The sequence below is a fragment of the Aedes albopictus genome, chromosome 1 (assembly GCF_035046485.1).
Source record: "Aedes albopictus strain Foshan chromosome 1, AalbF5, whole genome shotgun sequence".
NCBI classification, from domain to species: Eukaryota; Metazoa; Arthropoda; class Insecta; order Diptera; family Culicidae; genus Aedes; species Aedes albopictus.
This window is the reverse complement of record NC_085136.1, coordinates 242,290,232-242,311,891: the sequence shown is the minus strand read 5'-3', so window position 1 is coordinate 242,311,891 and position 21,660 is coordinate 242,290,232. Positions and strand designations below refer to the sequence as shown.

At 38.6% G+C, this 21,660-nt stretch overlaps 3 protein-coding genes across 3 annotated transcripts in view; 1 reads left to right on the top strand and 2 right to left on the bottom strand.

Annotated features, from left to right (window-relative positions):
- Window positions 1-21,660, top strand: part of LOC109412274 (uncharacterized) — a 489,623-nt gene that overhangs the window by 296,753 nt on the left and 171,210 nt on the right. The window lies entirely within an intron of this gene.
- LOC134285538 (uncharacterized) lies at window positions 4,854-7,669 on the bottom strand. Its single transcript, XM_062846516.1, has 2 exons — window positions 6,725-7,669; window positions 4,854-6,666 (listed from the first exon to the last, which is right to left on the bottom strand). The coding sequence occupies exons 1-2, from the start codon at window positions 7,667-7,669 to the stop codon at window positions 6,424-6,426; spliced, it is 1,188 nt and encodes a 395-aa protein (XP_062702500.1). The 3' UTR covers window positions 4,854-6,423.
- Window positions 7,853-9,306, bottom strand: LOC134285539 (uncharacterized). Its single transcript, XM_062846517.1, has one exon. It carries the CDS (start codon window positions 9,039-9,041, stop codon window positions 7,872-7,874), a length of 1,170 nt encoding a protein of 389 aa, XP_062702501.1. The 5' UTR covers window positions 9,042-9,306; the 3' UTR covers window positions 7,853-7,871.

Here is a 21,660-nt window from a genome sequence, read left to right as displayed (position 1 = left end):
ACGCGTTACTTTCGAACACCGATACTACTCACTCAGGGTAGGAGGTTCAAGAAGGAGAATAGTTAAAATCGAACGTCCAAATCGTGTGTGATAGGATTTAGGCCTTTCTAGACTCATGCCAACGTTACTCGCATTCGGAACCTTGGCGTACCAGAGTGAGAAATAAATGCCTTCACACTTGAATCTAAATCGAACTGGCCTTTTCTAGACTCATGCCAACGTTTCTCGCATTCGGAACCTTGGCTTACCAGAGTGAGAAAAAGTTCGATAGATTCAATGATTGGGGACTCGTCTAAAATCGTGTGTAGAGCACTTAGGCCTTTCTAGACTCATGCCAACGTTACTTGCATTCGGAACCTTGGCTTACCAGAGTGAGAAATAAGTGCCTCTACACTTGCACAGATAAAAATAATGAGATTTACACGTCATGTAAACTTCATTTTAGTCATGTAAACTTAGTGTTCTGATGGTTTACATGATATATCATGTAAATTTGTGTTATATGTCATGTAAACTCTCAGAGTCATGCTGAATTACATGACATATAATGGAAGTTTACATGATATTTCATGAACTTTACATGATATGTCATGTAAACTTCTATGATATCCCACGCTCCAATTATGTGCATCATATGTCACAGAATGTTACACTCTTTTTTCGATCTGTGTGGATCAGAATCAAACTGGCCTTTTCTAGACTCATGCCAACGTTACTCGCATTCGGAACCTTGGCTTACCAGAGTGAGAAAAAGTTTGACCGACCCAATGATTTTGACTTCCACGATTCTAAGTATCAACACTTTTGAAGGATTGAATTATCCAATCAAGTGATCAGAATAATTTAAGCTTCGCAAGTGCAAGTTCAGGATCAAAGGAATTTGAGTAGCAAAATACTTATCCGGGAGGTATCCAGTGTGGAGTCCAAAAACAAAAACTGACTCTCGTCTTTATTGATCTTCCTCTTTTATAGCCGCAGGGCCTACCAAAAATTACACATGATCTTTCCTGAAAGGATGATGAAATAGCGGCTCTCGTTACGATCTACACATTTACACTTTCAGTACGTGTTTTAACATGAATATATGAGCGGCCAGATTTCTAGAATGATCTTTCGCGGGTACATGGTTTTTCGTGTTTTCACAGGAGAAATATTTTCTTCTTCGAAGAGAGAATTTTCCTGAATTTGAGCAATCTCTCTAGCTACATGATTTGATTGTATTTGTACAGAATTATATCTACCATTCATATTTTGCACGATCCCGATGCTCAGCTGGCCTAATTTTCAAGATCAAGTTCAATGATTAATTTTGATTACATTTAGAATGCTACCGATCTGCTAGGCTATTGGTATGGTTTCCATCGGGTGTCGCTTCAGATTGTTTATTTTATCATGCTGCTCAAAGTCAGTCGAGTCCCTCAGCCGCATAGCTTTTGCTTCGTTATGCTGATAAACATTGCCGCTCTGCTCTACGTTTATAATCGCGGGCCCTATTATATTGTGGTAGGTCATGATTGTTCGAATTTGATTGGGGTTTTATGATGCGGCTCGCTTGGTTAGTTGTAGGAAATGGTTGGAAAGGAATTCGTTCCGAATTGTGTGGATTCAAATGTACTTCACGCTTCGCGTTCGTAACATAACAGGAAAAATAACAAAAACGACTACCATAATTTTGTATGAATAACATCTAGAAAATAACAAGTTTGGTTATTTCAATAATGAATGCACGCACACCTAAAATTAAGAGTTGTGTTTTGCCTTTCTCGTACACCAAGTGTACTGGAAAGGCTATATGTTCACTCCAAAAATGACTTTTTGATATAATTCCCGGAGGGTCAAGTCACATATACCAATCAACTCAGCTCGATGAATTGAGGTGATGTCTGTGTGTGTGTATGTGTGTGTGTATGTGTGTGTACAAAAAAAACTCACGTCACTTTTTGGCAGTAAACCACAACCAATTTTAATGACCGACGATGCATTCGACGCGGAATCTGGTCCATTGTTTCCTATTGAAAATGGTTCGGATCGGTTCAGCCGTTCCAGAATTATGGCCATTTAGGTGTTCCGGGCCGGTACCCCGGGAAGGGGCCAGATATGAAAATGTTACAAACCCATGCATGCTACCCATCAAACCGCGGCATTTTCGATAACCTGATGAACGGTAAGCATCAAAATTGTTTCAGACCATATCTGAACCGATAATATTCTGGAACCGGTTCCTGGTGTCCCGCCAGAAGTGGCCAAATATAAAAGTGAACAAACCCATACATTCGATACATCAAATAGCGGCTTCGATAACCAGTTGAATAGTAAGCAGGAAAATAGCTTCAGACCATATTTGAACCGGTAGTGTTCCGGAACCGGTTCCAAGTGACCCTCCGGAAGTGACCAATTTAAAAACTTAATTGAACCCATGCATGGGACACATCAAACAGCGTCTTTTTCGATAATCAGTTGAATGGTAAGCAGAAAATAGTTTCAGACCATATCTGAACCACTTATACAGGGTGTGTTGGCGGGGATCAGAGTGAGAATTCCGGTCAGCACCGGGCTGTTAGCAACACATAAAACACGCAGTACATTTGCGGTTCGGTGCAGCTTTAAACTGCAAAAGAGTTCGAATTTATTGTTCATACAATTCATAAATTTCGATAACTTACACTTTTCGGTGCTCTCACTAGACATGACGATCTGATCATCATCCTGGCGCAACTATCATGATCTTGCTACAATGAATCAAATTATTACACACAAGTTTTACATTTCATTTAGATAATTTGAATTGGGCTCTTACATTTATCAAGTAGGTTAAGCTAGAATATTAAATTAAGTAATAGATATAAGGTAACATTTTAGAAAACTAGATGAACACGTATTTACTCATTCACGTTAGGTTGTAGTTCTATGTTTGTTTTGTGTTCTTCTCCTATGCATTGTCTTCTGTCATTCGTTGACGCTTGTTGATTGTTGTAGTAACCGCGGGCAGTGTGGCCAGCGGCAACAGGGTGATTGGTTCAGGACTTTAGGGTATTTTCAGGGTAACTAGGTTTTTAAAAGTTATGAAAAACTGCCCAAAGTATATAGGGTCGGAAATCACTGCTAAGTGAGTTAAGGTCCCATTAGACGTGACAAATATTTGGTCAAACAAGCCCAACAAACGACCAACACAACGTGAATCATAGCAGCCTTGAATGAATGTCGGATTTAAATGGCAAATATTTGTCATAATGACAAACAGTGTAATGGCTCCTTTATCCACATTTTATTTTTTGGAATTAGCCAATTTTTGAAACCCAATATCTAAGAAATTAAAGGTCGTTTATTCAACATTTACACACGAAACGAAAGCTAACGAACCTCATCTTCCACAGTATATAAAACTGACGAAGTTGAAGGGCTGAATCCAGCTGAAAGCGTTTGATGTTGACCATAGAATAGTAGGTCGAAACGCGTCACGCTAAACAAGCTGTTTCAGTTATTTGGCACCGATAATTGCCAATAAATTTACATAATAGTATATCTGAACCGGTTGTGTTCTGGAACCGGTTCCAGGTGTCCCGCCGGATGTGGCCAATTAAAAAAGTGAACCAAACTCATGCATGGGAAATATCAAATCATCAACAATTTTCGATAACCAGATAAACGGTCAGCAAGAAAATAGTCTCTGACCAGATTACCGGCAGCTTCACAGAATCAAGTTTGGATGCTTCGCTTAAATTACAAAGGAGATCAAAATCGCAGCAAGCAATTTATATGCGTAAAAGAACAAAATCTTGACAAAACTGTAGGGGAGACTGAGGAGACTTGATCCCTGGGGAGACTTGTTCCCCCCATATTTTCTCGGAATCAAAAACATTTTTCTTCTAACATAATTTTTCCAAAACTACTCCTGGACAAACGACTATGTTTTGGCTATAAGTGATTTCGATTGAACATTGCATTATTTTTTAACGGCTGATGGTTTGTTTTCAGTTCTTCAGAATTTGTTTAGGCGATTCCGAAAAATCTCAATAACTTTGTGAAAATTGAACCAAATCGTGTCAAAACTTCACAGAACATAGTTTAAATAAAATACTTTCAAACTTATTTATCCAAATAAGGCTGTTGTTAACATATTTTAATTAATTCGGTTTAGTATACACAACAGTGACATGGGGAAACTTGATCCCTCGAGGATTACACACACATTATACATGTAAAAAATAAAATTCTATTCGGAAGCCTCTATTTACTTGGAATTCTAGTCTATTCAACGATAAAATGTGTCAGATAATTATACCTTAAGTACAAACCAAGAAAAGGGGGATCAAGTCTCCCCATTTTGAAAATTCGGCATATCCTTAAAAATTTAAGGAAATCTTACAATTTAAACACTCCATGTTCATCGAAAATACAAGAAAACTCGAAAAGAAAATGAAAAGGAAGACTCTGGAATTATTTCCCCTTTAAATAAACCATGTGCTCAAAGGGGGATCAAGTGTCACCCATTTTTTTAAAAATACATCATAAGACATGCCTCCATAAAAACACAGTTTTGAAAACTTTAACAATTATTTAAAGGCCTTCTGTTGTGTATTAACTTGCAATAGATGTTTACCTGCCATTTTGTACGGAAATCGGATCTAGTTTTGTGTTTTTTTCTTAAAGTTTCAGGTAAAGAAAGAAAAAGGGATCAAGTCTCCCCAGTCTCCCCTAATCAGTGACACGTGAAAATGACAGATGGGTACAAACCAGTGATTCACAGAGTGGGTCGAAAGGAGGGGGGGCAAAAATACTGCAACAGCAGCGATTTTTTTCAGTAGTAACATGTCCAGAGGTTTATTCATTAATGAAGATTACATTCATGATAACATAGGATTTTGTTTCTTTTTCAGGATAAAAATTATGCTTGTTCAAAACATCTCCGAAATCTACAGAATTTCAAAGTTGGTACATGTATGGAAACAATTTTTGTAAGTCTTTGAAACTCGGAAATCTTAAAGTCTATTGAGAAGTTTTTAATCGAATTGATTTTAGAGTATTTCTAGTGAATATTCAAGACTTATGTTTCCTGTTTAAGGAGAGTTTTTTTTTTCTGACTTGATAAGTAAATGTCATTTTATATTCATAGGCGGATTTTTTTCAGAACATATCTTTTGCAGTATTGGTTAGAAAACTCCATTTTTGGTAATGTTCTGTTGTAGTTCGTCAAACTTCTATTGTCGAAATTTCAGAATAAGTTTCCTGGAGAATTACGAATTTTGCTTATCTCTATGAGTGGTTTGGAAAATACAGGAATTTAACGAGGCGTTATACCCCCTTTCCATTTTTTAGGGTATACCACTACCAAACCTCGAACCGCCGATCTTGGGCCACAATTCGAGATACAAATTTTCAGTATAAAACGCTTTCAAAAGAAAATTGTTTTGGCTGGGCCGCTATTTTAAACCTACGACCAGTGAAAAGAGTTGTCAGACAAAAGAAGCACAAAACAAGCAACAAAGAAGGCGCGACGATTACTCTTTTTCCCTACTGGTAGCCGATAATGACATGATCTCGAAAATTTTTGTTGCAGACAAAACGGAAGCTGAATTTGTTGCGTACTTTTCAACTCGTAAATAATCAATTATTACAAAACCAAAGTCGAAACTGTTTGATGATAGATCTTCAGCAGAGTTGCAGTGTTTACCTTCGAAGTTATCGTTTGAAAATCGCTATGCAAGGCTGAAAAATCTCTAAACTCGTGGTGTACGATGTTTATCCTATTATTTTCAAGTTGAGACAATCTTATGTCGCATTTGGTGGATTGTCGCAACAAATACAGGTTGCGACATTGTCATTATTGTTGCGCGATGGATGAATTTTGATTCACTGCCTACGACTCAAATTGAATGCACATGGCATCATTGTTTATAAAAAATGAGTGTCTAGTAAAAAAAAATCATTGATCGTCGGAAATCGCTCACTCAGTATATTTCTGGCTACGCCACTGTACCCAAATAACTCGTGGCCGTGCGGTTAGCGTCACCAAGCGTATAAACGTACCGTGCTATGGAGTGAGGGCTCGATTCCCGCTCCGAGTGATGAAACTTTTCACAAGAAATGTTTCTTCCTCGTATCCACTGTTGCTCGTAATGTGTGTCGTGTCCGTTGTCTAGTGTTAAGTTTCGTTCAGTCTGGCTGAAGACGGTGTCCGTGTCTTAAAAAAAAACTCGGTGTCGTTTATTTAATTCATATTTTTTCTGAAAAATGTGATTGGGCCCAGATGGTTTTAAAATTCTTAAAGGGGGTCGGCACTTCAATAAGGTTTGAAAGAAATCGCAAAATGGCTTCACAATAATCATAAGTGGTGCAAATGTACATATCAGCATTATTACTGAGACACCTTGTTAATTTAGCTTGCACAAAAACTGAAAGTCCTGTGGATACACAAAGCAATACCTATCTATTGGTAGCATTCCACAACACGGTGAATCCAGTGTAGCACAACTTCAACACCTGCATACTGGTAACGGTTGACATTTGGTAGATGTTTCCACAGGTGAACCCAACCTTCTTCTGAGACCGAGCGATGACCATCACCAGACAGCTCTTGCCAGAAAGATATCGACCTCTATGACCGTGGTTCAAGATCAACTTCGAAGGCCATTCAGCATTGTACACCTGCTGGCCAACCTCCCGAATCTGCAAAAAAAAAGCAGTCAGTTTTCTACTCTTTTTCCTGATCCCACCGTCATCATACCCGATCTTCCAGCAGATCGCAAACTACTCCGTACATGACGATGGTCATGATGGAGAACGCAGCGTTGATCACGTTATACCGCATGGCTTGGATATCTCCGGCGTGCAGTTGGACCACCAGGAGAAAACAGGTGAACGTCACCAGAAGAATGTACAATCCCACGGCAATCAGAAGGTAGAGTCTCAAGTGGTCACGAAACAAGTTAACCATCTGCAGCAACCTTCGGTGACGCTCGATGCAGTTCCGCACTTGAGCCGAGTTCCAACTGCTGAACGCTTCTCGGAACGCTTCACCAACGATGTCGAACTCAACTGTGAATACTAGTAGTACCGCGAAACAGGTCACCATTGCACAGTTTGATATGGTTGCCATATGTATCGACTGCACAGGGTAGATCATTGAAGAGAGCAGCTTTACGGTAGGATTTCGAAATGCACCGGCTATGGGACAGCTTCCGTACAGTAGAAAACTCCAGAAGATCGCCATACAGGTGTTCATCGTCAACAGAAAAGCCGTGCTGAGGAAAATCATCGATCGAGAACGTATTCGGAAAGGATGAAACGGATCCTGGCGGTGTATATCGGTCAGATACTCAACAATCTGCGAAAAATAATGGCGACTCGGAAATAGGACGATCCACTGTAGTGAACAGAATGCACTGGCTGCGCAGTAGAACCACATGTTTAGGTATATATCTGGTGTAACTTCCGCGGGGTTAATAAAAAATAAGGCGCAGAAGCAGCACACTATGTAGTAGCTGAACATGAAGAATAGAGAAACTGATTTTGCGAAGGATATTATCGGTTGAGAATCCCAATTGATGACACCGAAGCATCGATCCATCACTTTTTGCAGAGCCAGCGGATCTTGGATACGGTCGATAAAAGGAATGACCTGCGGTAGTATGATGTTTGCAGGGAAGGACCCACGAAGTGACGCTTTCATGTTGGTCACCGTTGATTAACTGAGAGTGATGAGAGTTTGTTCGATTTCAAAGCGTTGGTTCATTTGATTGACGTTAATTGGAAGCTTGGGCTGGTTGTATTAAGTGATGCATGCTTCATACAGTTGGCTTAGTAATTGGCATTATGACAGGTTTCCATAGTAATTAGCCTTCGCCACATTTTTATTTTTCTTAGTCTCGAAATTAACTCGTCCAATTCTGAATCATGCTTAGTAGTATCGTAAAAGCAGAATAACACAACTTCAACAGTTGATAGCTCGTCTCCATGGACATGTCTAGCACACTTCCACATGAGAATCTAATCCGGTTTTGTGCTCTCATCATCACAATCAACAGATTCTTCCTCGTCAAGCGGTAATCTAGAGCTCTGTCATTCCGGTAGATAAAATTGCTCGTCCAGTCCGAATTATACACCTGACGCCCGACATCGGATGCCTGAAGCTCCAGTCGATCGCACACCCATCCGAACAGGATCAAACAGACTACCGATACTACCCCCGTCAGAATCGTGAAAAAACTCCGCCCACCACCGTTTCCAGTCAGTTGGATAACCATGACAAAGCAAGCATACGTTATCAAGAAAAAGTAGATCTCCAAGGTCAACATCAGATAAACCTTCAGCTTATCCCGAAAAACCATCGCCATTTCCAGCAGCTTTCTATGTCGCCCAACACACTCTCGAAGTTCCCTCACATCCCAGCAATCAATCGCCTGCCGAAAATCCTTCGCCATTATCTCGAACTCCACCGTAAACACCAGCAGCGTGTTGAACGTCATGACCTGCGTTACGTCACTCATCTGTCCCAGCATCACAATGATCGGTGGATACAGCCAGGAAGCCATCACCTTTACAACCGCAATATCCGTGGCCTGCTGAATCGGGCTGGTATGTTTCAACGTTAACGCCCAGTACACCGCCTGTCCAACGTTCTGCGCCCAATATAGAACCACGAAAACCAATATCCACGGTCTGGAGCGCACTCGAGCCGGATGATGGCTGTCGCGCCGCTGCAACTCCGTCAGATATCTGACGACCTTCCGGAGCTTACGACGTTCCTGGGCCAGTACCAACCACTGCGTGAAACAGGAACCTCCGGCACCGAAAAGGAACCACATGCCGAAGTAGAAGTCGATCGGGACTGCGCCAGGATCAATCATGGGAATCGACAAGATGGCTATCACTAGATAGAGGAACGTGACCACAATCGCCAGCAGTTTGACTCGGGTTGATCCGGTGCGAAGATTCCAATGCAGGAAACCAACGTACCGATCTACGGTTCGGAAGAATATCAACGGATCGTTGAATCGGGATAGCTTTAAGAAAATCCATCGCGAGACAAATGGCTCTGACATAGCTCAGAGGTGCCAGTCATACTGATGAGATAGAAAAGTGGGTTGAAAAGCATTGCTAATAGTCGAATAATAAAGGTCAGCTTTAAAAAGTTTTGGTCACAGTCGCGTGACGCCAATTTGTTGACACGTTTCGAGATTAATTAGCTGTAATTATGAATTAATTTGAAAGGACACCCAGCAAAACTTTGTATGAAGTTCCAAGTAAAAGCGAAATAGTATTGACATGTTTTAAAAACTTTTTGAATTTCATAAATCAATAACAACACAACCGGATAAGTTAGGCTGAGATTGAGTCAATGGTGAGTTCAGAATGAGACGATATGGTCAACCAAGAATCCCAGAGCCAAAACTAGCTGAAATATACGCAGAGAAACGAAAGTAAGTTCCTTCTACTCAACTTCGAAAGCTCCACGCCTTCTTGTGCCAACTTTGCAGGGTTGTTGTTCGGCATTCTTGCAACATGCCCTGCCCGCCGTCCTTCTCGAGCATGTCCGTTGCGTTGATGAACACCGGTTTTTGTACGTAGTGTATTTGATGCGGGTGTATCTTTTTAGACCACAGTTTCTTATGGAATTCATAGTAGGGTCGACTTCTATGGATGATGTTCCTTTGAATTTAACGATTCACATTGTTATCAATTGTCAGGTAGACAAATTACCCTACCACATTAATGTTATATCTTAGCTTATATCGTTGCTGTTTTGGCAAATTCGTAAATCGCCTTCGGTGAGTGTTCGTGTGTGAATGCCGCCCAACCCTGCTATCCATACCTGCAAAAGAGTTTTGCATAGAAAGTTAACATCAATTTGTTCCCGGCAACGAATAATGGGAATCAAAACAAACCACCGAAACCTGTCAAAATTCATGTGAGAGGGGACAAGAAAGCACGAACAAGAATAATCCATTGCACGGTGACGTCATCAAGAAATCGCTCTCTTTCTCTCCTACGGAGAATTAGAAAGCAACAGGACCAACACCTGTCAAATTTGACAGGTACTGGTCCTGTTGTTTTCAAACTCTCTGAAAGAGCGGAAGAGATAGAATTTCGCCGTGAGGTGGTCTATGAACTGAACGTTCATTCGTGGCGTCATCTTGCAAAATTTAATGACAGACATCTTTCGCAACTGTCAGATTGCATGCAAGGAACGAGAGAGAACAAGTTTGAATTAGCCTGTGCATGCCGGCAGGATCGACATACTAATGACACTAATGAGTGGAGCTTTTTTGTCGACCATTTAAAGCTTTCAACAGTGTTTGACATTCGATAAGAAAATCTTATTGGAATCTAATTAGATTAGTAAACAACAGCTTTTCCCATTGAACCCTCATTGACTGAAATTCAATTCAACAGTTATTTTAATTTTCAGGTTATAATATCTCACAAATCGCAAAAATCGCAACCTGAAATGTTTAGCAAATACACATCAAGAGGTATATTTTGGTGTTTTTTTTTTTAATATTTGATCTTTTGTAATAGCATTAGTAAAGGTGGTGCCTCTCCAAATTTTCGACAGTATGTTTGCCTAGTATTGATGTGTATTTGATAAAAAAATCAGGTTGCGATTTTTTTGCATTTTGTGAGATATGTAATCTGAAAATTACACCATTTTTTCGATTTTTTAATTTTTTTCTTCATTGTCTAATTTTTTCTTCGTTTCTCGTAAAAACACCAAAAAAATCTCAAAAACTGATTTTTGCCTACTGATTTTTTTTTTTTTAAATAACTCCAAAACAAAACAGTAGGCTGTGAAATTTTGACGTCTAAGAAAGTGTTGTTTATTTTGTTAAAATTAACAATTTTGCCGAAGACGTGAAGTCTCTAGGACGTAAAACTAAAAAGTTAGATGTGGCGCACCCTATGCGGATTAGTTATGAATTACTAATTTCTTCACAATTAGCTTCTTTAGCGGTGTTGAGATAATTTCATATTCTGAATCTGCACGCCAAACTGGGCCGAGATCCAAATTTTCATGAATTTTGGTTCTCGGGAACTGTAGGGTTCATACCAGCATTAATTTGTAGGGTTTGTATTAAGTGTGCAAGAAATGCCGATAGGGTGTTTAGGCATGAGCGTGTAGTGTGTGACAGGAGGTGTGTGTTTTGGGAGAGCGATGAGCCATTTTACGAGACGTTTCGGATCAGCTGATCGCTCATTTCATGAATGAAAATTTGACAGGAGGTTGCGCCCAAGCCCGTGAGTGTTAATATCAATATCAACACTGTTGTCGTTTCGTAAAATAGACTATTGGATCGAGGAACTGGAGACGGTGCGTGGAATCGGTGGTCTCGAATCCGGGTAAGTTTGGCCGCTGCGGATGTCCTTCCTGACTGGGACCCTACATTTGGCGACGAGGATGGGATGGACATTCGCATTTGCGGTGGGTGCATTTTTGTGAGTCGGTTTGCAGTTAATTTGTTTTGGGTTTTGGTTCGCAGGGAAGGTTTTTAGCAAAGGATGAATGAGAAAGAGGTGGCAACAATTTGCTCGACAATTTGTGATGTTTGCAGTGTGAGTATGTTGGAGGATTAGGTGATTAATGACGTCACTGTTTTGGAAGTAAGAGAGCATAAAAGATGCTTCCGGTGGGTCGGTTGTTGTTACTTTCGGAAAGTAGGATGTGGCATACGTAGCATGTGAGGGACGCCTGTTTGGAAAATTTTCATAGTCGCATTGTTGGAAAAAGAGAAATAAGAAAGTAGAGTAGAAATAAAGTGAAATTGGAGGAATTCTAGTGATTGGCGCCAATGCGGGAATTGTTCTGTTTGTGACCGTGGCAGGTCGTCGGTCTTGGACAATTTTGATCGTGGCGGAGAGCCGATCACTGGAAGAACTGAGACCGTTGCGGGTGCCGGTCAAAGGATGATCGTGGCGGGAGCCGATCAAAACAACAGTTGTGACCGTTGCGGGTGCCGGTCAAAGATGATCGTGGCGGGAGCCGATCAAAACAACAGTTGTGACCGTTGCGGGTGCCGGTCAAAGCTCAAAGATGATCGTGGCGGGAGCCGATCAAAAGAATTGTGACCGTTGCGGGTGCCGGTCAAAAGATGGTCGTGGCGTGTTGCCGATCATAGAAGAAGATGTGACCGTAGCGGGTTGCCGGTCAAAATAAAAAATTGAAGCCGTGGTGGGTTCCCGGTTGATGAATATAGTGGTAATCACGTTCAAATGTATGCGTGCACTTTTGTGTGAGGAAAAACTCGCACTAGTGTTCGTGTGTTGAAATGTCACTTATTTCTATACAGTGGATTAGTAGTTTGCACGTGGATGGGAAAAAGGAACACCTTAAAGGGGGCAGTATACCTTCATGATTTCGGAGGAGTGGTTCGGCTCATGATTGTATTTGTGTCGCCGAACTATATTGTCAATGTGAATACTGCATGGATTCCCCGAGGGATACTTCGCTAGCGATTAGCCTCGAGGGTCACGACTTTGACCCGATCAGCGAAGCTGAATTTCAGCAAAATAATGGGAGAGGAAGCGGAGCTCTGTTGCCCACACTATACGCAGGAGCTGATAAGAAATCTGCAAGCAAGCGTTGAGATGGAACCTCGGATGGAACTTAGCAGAACATCGCAAAAGAGCTAGGCCCAGTACTCGATGGAAATTTGACAAGGTCATAGGTTGTGGCAATGGCAAGGAGTCGTCAAAGATGGAGGTCTTTCCCGTTGGCCTTTGTGTTAATGTGGGCGCACTGTATTGAAAATAGTAACTAGAAAGATATAACTTTGAAAATTGAGTGAACAGGCTGCTTGCTAGTGAGACAATTTCTCGTGGCTTGCAGGAATCTGGAAGCAGCTGTCTAGGCTTATACTTGGAAACAAAGTAGCGTTTTCGAGAGTCATCTTAAGGCAAGAGAATTCCTGAAATTAATTGTTTATTCTACTTTTGTAAAGGCTTCTGGTCTAGCTTCTGGTATAGAAGAAGAACTTCTCATCAGTTTCGGATATGTTAAGGAATAGTTGATTGACACAGCTACAGGCATTTGAAGTTAGATAATTTGATCAGTGAGCTCCATTAAGGGGAGAGTCAGTAAAGACGAAATGTGCTCTTGACGCAGGAGTCAGAAAAACTTATTTTCATGGCAACTCTGCCAGATTGGTAATATGCTCAATTCGATTTTAACGAAGGATAAACATCACGTGGGTATGCAATACAAAATGGGGGTGTTTAAGTACCTTAAAAAAATCATATTTTGTGGAACAAATTCAAGTTCACTACCATTCATTTTATGGTGTTTTATTATTGAAATCTCTGGTGCTATTGATAGTACACGTATTGCAGTTCCAGTACGGTTTTTTCAGAAGGAAAATAGATAATTATATGATTTGTTGTTCAACTATAGAATTTATTTTACTCGATGGTAGTATTTAATGATGTAATTGAAAATTTTGTCGGGGTACACACGAGGTATACAAGCTGGTGAATATTGTGCACCCAAACTTGGAGTTCAGAACAACATGATTATTGTCGCTACTTCTTAGTCTTTTGGATCGGTCTATGATATCAATGCTAGAAATTTTAAAGTATGTAGAATGAGAGGAGTCCAAATTGACGAAGTTCGGTTTTGGTTACCTTTTTGGTCTGGATTGGATATCAATGATGTAATCAGAGTGAGTTGTTGAGGGTCTTGAAGTACAGTTTTACCATAAGCTGGCTGCTGGAGTAGAAATGAAAATTTCATGAACTTTGTATGACCAGTGATGCTTTTCTTGTGTTTTTGGACATGATGTAGATTTATATGACCGGTTGAGTGGAATAAATGATGATAGCCTGAGTGAAGCCTAATAGGTCATTAGGCATGTTGTTGTACAGAGGTTCTTGTGAGGCTTATCTCTTCTGTGACAGTAGAGTAGTTTTGTATGCGGATTTTTGATTTTTGTGGTGTTCCGTGGAATTGTGTATATCTGTCAAGAGGTGGGAGTACAAAGTCTCAATTTATTGAATATTTTCCGGTGAAGTTTGTGTGGTCTTACATAATAATTTGTTTATCGACTAGACAAGTACACTGAAAGGCTCCTGCTTACTTATTATCCAATGGATATTATCATACAGAGAGGTTTATTGAGTGTTACGAGGAGTGTTATCCATTGACAAAAATGGGTGGATCCGAGAAGTGTGATTTGAAAAAGATGATTTAAGTAACTGCTCACTCACTGCTGGGAACAGTCTAAAAAGGGAATAGGTCTGGCGTTCAGTTTGAATAGGTCGAATCTACATAGGTATCACAGCAAACTTAGGACCTATTAGAATCGAACGTCGGAGTTCATGTAGTTTCTGCAATTAAATTTGGATGGTTTATTAAATACAAAATTATGTGTTGAAGTAGATGACAGAATATATTCTGACCAGCTGTTTGTATGTACGAGTTCGAGGAGGGAATAGCGTATGCAGAACTTATTTTTATGAATTTAATGAGTTTCTACCAATATGTTGGTATGTGCGGATAGTTATCACCGCTGATTGCGCTGATGTGCTTAATGTGACGGCTTGATAATGAGTCTACGTTTACATAAAATTGCTATGCTCTGAAAGAAAATGTTTTTGGTGATTTAAGTTGTGAGGATCTAAGGTTGACTCAGAAGATGATCTAATCTAAAGAAGTGACCAGAGGCTAAAAAAATGTATAAACATAATCAGATTTTTGTGTTTTGAAAAGTTTATGTTGTATACTTTGGGTAGGGTTTTGCAAATGCGTATAGTTATGGAAGAATTTTGACAGAAAATTCATGAGAAATTGATCAAATTGCCGCCAACCCAGACGTATCGTACACTATGTGTTCCAGACAGTTCCACGATTTATGCACGTCCGCCTAGGTAGAAGTTTGAATTATATTTTCACTTTCCAATAGCAGAATTGTTCATTCAGTAGTTAGGGCACATACAACGAAATATATGGCAACGGTTCTATAAAAGTGGAGGGAGAGGGTTCACATGGCAAGCATCAGGTGTGGTTGGCTATTACAAGAAATCGTGGTTTTGTCAATTATGGTGTTCACGTCAACCATGGAATGTTCAGCATATTTGTGAACTAAAAAACAGTTGAAAAAAAAAAATAAAATTATTCTCACAGGGTGGGCAAATGCTATTGGGAAGATGAGTAATCCTGAACCTGTTTATTTAAAGAAGGATGGGGATGTAGGGTTCATACCAGCATTAATTTGTAGGGTTTGTATCAAGTGTGCAAGAAATGCCGATAGGGTGTTTAGGCATGAGCGTGTAGTGTGTGACAGGAGGTGTGTGTTTTGGGAAAGCGATTGGATCGAGGAACTGGAGACGGTGCGTGGAATCGGTGGTCTCGAATCCGGGTAAATTTGGCCGCTGCGGATGTCCTTCCTGACTGGGACCCTACAGGAACCTATTTAAAAATCAATTTGAAGTTTTTATGGGAGCGATTTGATGAATCACCCCTTGTCGGGTTTTGTACTGGGCGGAACTTTCAAGCAGTTGCCGAGCTGTCAAAAGGTGATTTTGAAAAATCGCTTTGAAATTGATTTAGGTATCAAAATAATGTTCTAAATCTAAATCTGAAAAAAAAATCATACTGGTTTAAAAAAAAGTGGTCTTTCATATGAATTTGAAAAATCAATAATTTTTTTCCTAAGTGCTCCTAATTAGGCTGACACAAATTTCGATTTTCTCTTATGTTACCCCCCCCCCCCCCCTCGGAAAATTTTGGTCGGAATTCAGGATTTTGAGGGGGGGGGGGGGCATAAATAAATTATTCAAAAAATTAAACATTTTGAACTGAAATTAGAGCTGTCGAGAAAATTTCTTAACAAATCCGATGAGTTTGGCAATTTTACTATTACTTTAGAGCTTTTAGTAGAACTTGTTACTTCAGACTCTAGTTTAATTTAAAAACACTTCACTAATACTTTACTTTTGCAAAAGAAAATAAAAAATGAATAACTCTTTTAAAGAAAAACTAGAAAGGACGAGCAAATTCCTTTTAATTCTACTACTGTGCTTATCTTCGGACAGATAGGCCTATTTCGTCTGTGACTTACAGACTTCTTCAGTGTCAAGTGCTCGACTGACAGGACAGGAGTCAGAAAAACTTATTTTCATGGCAACTCTGCCAGATTGGTAATATGCTCAATTCGATTTTAACGAAGGATAAACATCACGTGGGTATGCAATACAAAATGGGGGTGTTTAAGTACCTTAAAAAAAATCATATTTTGTGGAACAAATTCAAGTTCACTACCATTCATTTTATGGTGTTTTATTATTGAAATCTCTGGTGCTATTGATAGTACACGTATTGCAGTTCCAGTACGGTTTTTTCAGAAGGAAAATAGATAATTATATGATTTGTTGTTCAACTATAGAATTTATTTTACTCGATGGTAGTATTTAATGATGTAATTGAAAATTTTGTCGGGGTACACACGAGGTATACAAGCTGGTGAATATTGTGCACCCAAACTTGGAGTTCAGAACAACATGATTATTGTCGCTACTTCTTAGTCTTTTGGATCGGTCTATGATATCAATGCTAGAAATTTTAAAGTATGTAGAATGAGAGGAGTCCAAATTGACGAAGTTCGGTTTTGGTTACCTTTTTGGTCTGGATTGGATATCAATGATGTAATCAGAGTGAGTTGTTGAGGGTCTTGAAGTACAGTTTTACCATAAGCTGGCTGCTGGAGTAGAAATGAAAATTTCATGAACTTTGTATGACCAGTGATGCTTTTCTTGTGTTTTTGGACATGATGTAGATTTATATGACCGGTTGAGTGGAATAAATGATGATAGCCTGAGTGAAGCCTAATAGGTCATTATGCATGTTGTTGTACAGAGGTTCTTGTGAGGCTTATCTCTTCTGTGACAGTAGAGTAGTTTTGTATGCGGACTGACAGTCGAGCACTTGACACTGAAGAAGTCTGTAAGTCACAGACGAAATAGGCCTATCTGTCCGAAGATAAGCACAGTAGTAGAATTAAAAGGAATTTGCTCGTCCTTTCTAGTTTTTCTTTAAAAGAGTTATTCATTTTTTATTTTCTTTTGCAAAAGTAAAGTATTAGTGAAGTGTTTTTAAATTAAACTAGAGTCTGAAGTTGGCAATTTTGCCTAATTGTTTGGGTAATTTTTCGTCAAATACATTTATTTTTTATCATCCCCCCCCCCCTTGAAGAGTCAATGAGCAAAGTGACAAAAGAAGAAAATGAGATTTGTTCCGGCCTTATTACAAAAAAAAACCCGATTTAATCCACCTATGGTGCACAGAACCCTTCTTACACTTATTAAAATTATTGTTGTATTATTTGTATTTAACATATTTGTTTTGTGGAATTGACCAAAAGTTCTAGAAAATATTGTGGATTTGGCATCTAGTGGATTGGTTTCCAAAATAGCATCATGGACCATGGACTAAACTACCAGAAATGGCAGACACTTCCTAGAGTCTTGTATGGAATGTATAAAAAATAGCTTACATCTAGGCTTAGATATTCTGGAATTTTGTATCTTTTATTAACTGCTAAAAGATCTTGAATCGATTAACAAATGGGTAAGAAAATCAGCGAGATACACTTTGTCTAAATCAGTCAATTAAATTAGCTCCGAAGTACTTGGTATTCATGGTTATGGTGTAAAAACGACAAAAATGATATATCTACTAAGTTAATCAGTTTTGGCATTAGCTAGTTATTTTGGCTGTCTGGTTCTTCAAAGCTTTCATTTAACATATTGTTAGTTTCCATAAAATTCCTGTGTATTTGTAATTTGTTATTTATAATTTTGTTGAAAACAATAACCTGCTAGTATACACTTTGTATGAGGTCAGCATCATTTATTGAAAAATAATTTTCCATAGACTGGTCAAAAACAAATGCACGATAACAAGTGAATATGATAAAAAAAAAGAATTTATTGAAATACTCTTCTTAAGATATCTCAGTAATCAAATGTCGAATCGAAATAAAATTTCAGGGCCTTATACAAGCATATTGTAGCTTTCATTTGGTGCTTAGAGAACCCAAATTGGTTGACAGACGGCTGAGATATTTATTATGGTACCCTACCCTTGGTCAAAAATCTCTCAAAAAGTTAACCTGTATTACTCCCAAGTACTCTTTAAAAGATATCTCGGTAACCAAATGTCCAATCCTAATGAAATTGTATAGGGTTCTACTAGAATGTTGTAGCTTTTATTTGGTGCCAGGATAACCGAAATCGGTTGACAGACGGCTAAGATATTTATTATGATACTTTTGGTCAAAAATCTCAAAAGGTTTAGTTGTATAAATCTGAAGTACTCTTCGAAAGATATCTCTGTAACCAAATGTCCAATCGAAATAAAATTTCTGGGCGATCTACTAGGATGCTGTAGCTTTCATTTGGTGCCAAGAGAACCCAAATCGATTGACAAACGGTTGAAATATTTATTATGATACACTTGGTCAAAAATCTTAAAAAGTTTAGAAGTATGACTCATAAGTACTCTTCGAGAGATATCTCGGTAACCAAACGTCCAATCGAAAAAAAATTCAATAGCGTTCTACTAGGATGTAGTAGCATTCATTTGCTTCCAAGAGAACTCAAATCGGTTGACAGACGGCTGAGAAACGTGCGTGACTTTTTTTTGTAACGCACATACACACACACACACACATACAGACATTTGCTCAGTTCGTCGAGCTGAGTTCATTGGTATATGAGACTCGGCCCTCCGGGCCTCGGATCGAAAGTCGGTTTTTCGAGCGATATTTATACCCTTCTTATGGGTGTAAGAAGGGTAAAACGTTGTCGAAATCACTATGTGCCGGAAATGCTTCTTTTCGGAGTAATTACTTTTAGCCCGCTAGATTGCTATCCTGGCCTTCAGTGCATTGTGACAGCAGTCGAGTTATGTCAAACACACAAGGCTACGGTGGTGCTATTTATACATTTCATAGCGACTGCTTTAGTAATTTTAATGATCCTTTAAAAGGTTCAAAATTGAATACACTCATTCGAAAAGGGTATTCTGCTTAGAGGAGATGCTGAGGAAGATTACAAGTAATAGTCGAAATACGCGTATCAGTCAAAGGATAAGCATTAGAGGGCGGAATCAAAATATACAATACAAAACTAATTCATTATTAAATTAATTTAAGACATTTTGTCAGATGGAGGTCGTTACAATGAAATAATAATTAAATTATACTTCCAACCTTTGAAAAAATCACCTTTCTCGTTTGTAATTTTGCATTAATTTAACGAAAAAATGTATTAAGAAGGATTGAATTTCCAGCTGTTGTAACTGTTTCTAATTAATTTTGTTAGTTCTAAGCTTATTTGATCTTCCATTATTTTTTTCATTTACGAATAATAATCTTTGAAGTATTACTTACCTTCACGTAAGTCTATTATTGTCGCGGTTGAAACATTTTTTTTTTTCAAATAAACAAGGATGGGATCATTCATTTGCAATCATTTACATTCACTTGCGAATATCTCGCTTCAGAAACATTGTAGCAAAAACTAATGTATGGAGTACTATTTCATTTTTGTTTTACCTGAAACTTTGTAGAACAATTTACTAGTGTAGCGCCAATTGATTGATGCACCAAGCGATAAGAAGAAGTAGTTTTGACATCCAAGCGGTGTGCCGTTTACATCCATCGACCAATCAGCGCCGATGATCTCATCGACGGCACACCGCTTGGATGTCAAAACTTCTTCTTCTTTTCGCTTGGTGCATCAATCAATAATAAAGCCAACAGAAGGCAGCAAACGCAACTCTCCACGGCGTGAATGTAATTTACATTCACCGCGTGGAGAGTTGCCTTCACAGTTCGTTCACGAATTTGGAATGCGTGTGTGACCCTAATGGTATTCGGCGAACTTCCAGATAAAACTAAAAGGTTCAATTCATCCATACATACAGGGGATACTCAAAATAACTGGGACAGGTAAAATTTACACTTTTCAAAAAATGTTCAACTCGCTGTAACTTTTTGAAAAGGGCATCAAATATTCTCAAATTTTTACTGTAAGTTCATCAACTAGTTGTGTATCAGTGGCTCAAATTTGGAAAAGATCGGGCTATTCTTCACGAAGATATAAAGATTCTTGAAAAGGGTATAATTATTCGATAGCCAACTTTGAGCTTTTATATCACCGGATTCAATGAACTGATTGCAATGAAATTTTGACCATTCATGACTTATATGATGAACTCTTAAAAACGTTTAACTTAACTTTAAATTTTTAACAAGAGAAAAAGTTATAACAATTTCATTCATTTAACGATTTTTTAGTAAATTCATCAATTTCTAATATGCATCCCATTACTTTCTCAATTTATTAGCGACTATGTTGTAACCATCCTTCAAAACACATTCATATATAAGTCATTTAGAGGGAAATTAATTGAGCTATAATTTGCATCTTGAATTTTGAAACGATGTTGAAGTTTTGGATAATTTGGTGTTTTATTAGAAATATAATCTAATCGTTATAATTTTCTTCCGTGTTAAGAATTTTAAGTTAAGTCAAAGGTTTTTCATAGCTAATTATACAAGTCATGAATGGTCAAAATTTCATTGCATTCGGTTCATTGAATCCGGAGATATAACAGCTCAAAGTTGGCTATCGGATAATTTTACCTTTTTCTAGAATCTTTATAACTCCGTGGACAATGGTTCGATCTTCTCCAAAATTGGACTACTGATACACAACTAGTTGATGAACTTACAGTAAAAAATTGAGAATATTTGATGCACTTTTCGAAAAGTTACAGCGAGTTGAACATTTTTTTGAAAAGTGAAAATTTTACCTGTCCCAGTTATTTTGAGTAACCCCTGTAGTTTTTTGATAGAATGCTTCTGAACAGAGATGGTTTCAAGTGAATGTAACTCTTTGCAAATCAATGATCCCATCCCTGCAAATAAATATGTGAAACATATTGCGCTAGACAGCAAATCTGGCCCTCTATCCAGCGCAATATTTCCGAAGTACGTGCAACACACAGTTTACGAAAAAATCGAATTTCGCTTGACAAAAAAAAATCAAATTTTTAACTTTAAAATAGGTAACGGTTGAATTAAATTTCAGTCAATGAGGGTTCAATGAGAAAATCTTATTGGAATCTTTTTGGAATCGTAAACAACATACGATTCCAATAGGATTTTCTCATCGAATGTCGAACACTGTTGAAAGCTTTAATGGTCGACAAAAAAGCTCCACTCATTAGTGTCATTCGTATGTCGATCCTGCCGGCATGCACAGGCTAATAGGACAGATCGGTGAAGTACTAGATTTGTAGTAATGAGCTGAATTTTAGTATGGTGAGAAGGTCAATTCTCCGTTTCTGCAGTGAAATGGTGCAAAAAGCGTGGGTATTATGATTCCTTGTCTAATTTGAAGCTGTTTGAGCAAAACTTTGGAAAACAGTGTTGTTGTTTTCTCCATTACTTGCAACATAAACAACATAGTTATCCAAAGTTTTGCTCAAACAGCTTCAAATTAGGCAAGGAATCATAATACCCACGCTTTTTGCACCATTTCCTTGCAGAAACGGAGAATTGACCTTCTCACCATACTAAAATTCAGCTCATTACTACAATTCTAGTACTACACCGAACGTGCCCCATTGGAGAAAAAAAAACCGTCATCACACTTGTATCTACC

What these genes read in the sequence shown, in the direction of transcription:
- LOC134285538 (XM_062846516.1), bottom strand. Translation starts at nt 7,669, where the DNA reads ATGAAAGCGTCACTTCGTGGGTCCTTCCCTGCAAACATCATACTACCG. An exon ending in GCGATCTGCTGGAAGATCGG is followed by an intron (nt 6,667 to 6,724) that starts GTATGATGACGG and finishes TTTTTTTTGCAG; the next exon opens with ATTCGGGAGGTTGGCCAGCA.
- LOC134285539 (XM_062846517.1), bottom strand. Translation starts at nt 9,041, where the DNA reads ATGTCAGAGCCATTTGTCTCGCGATGGATTTTCTTAAAGCTATCCCGA.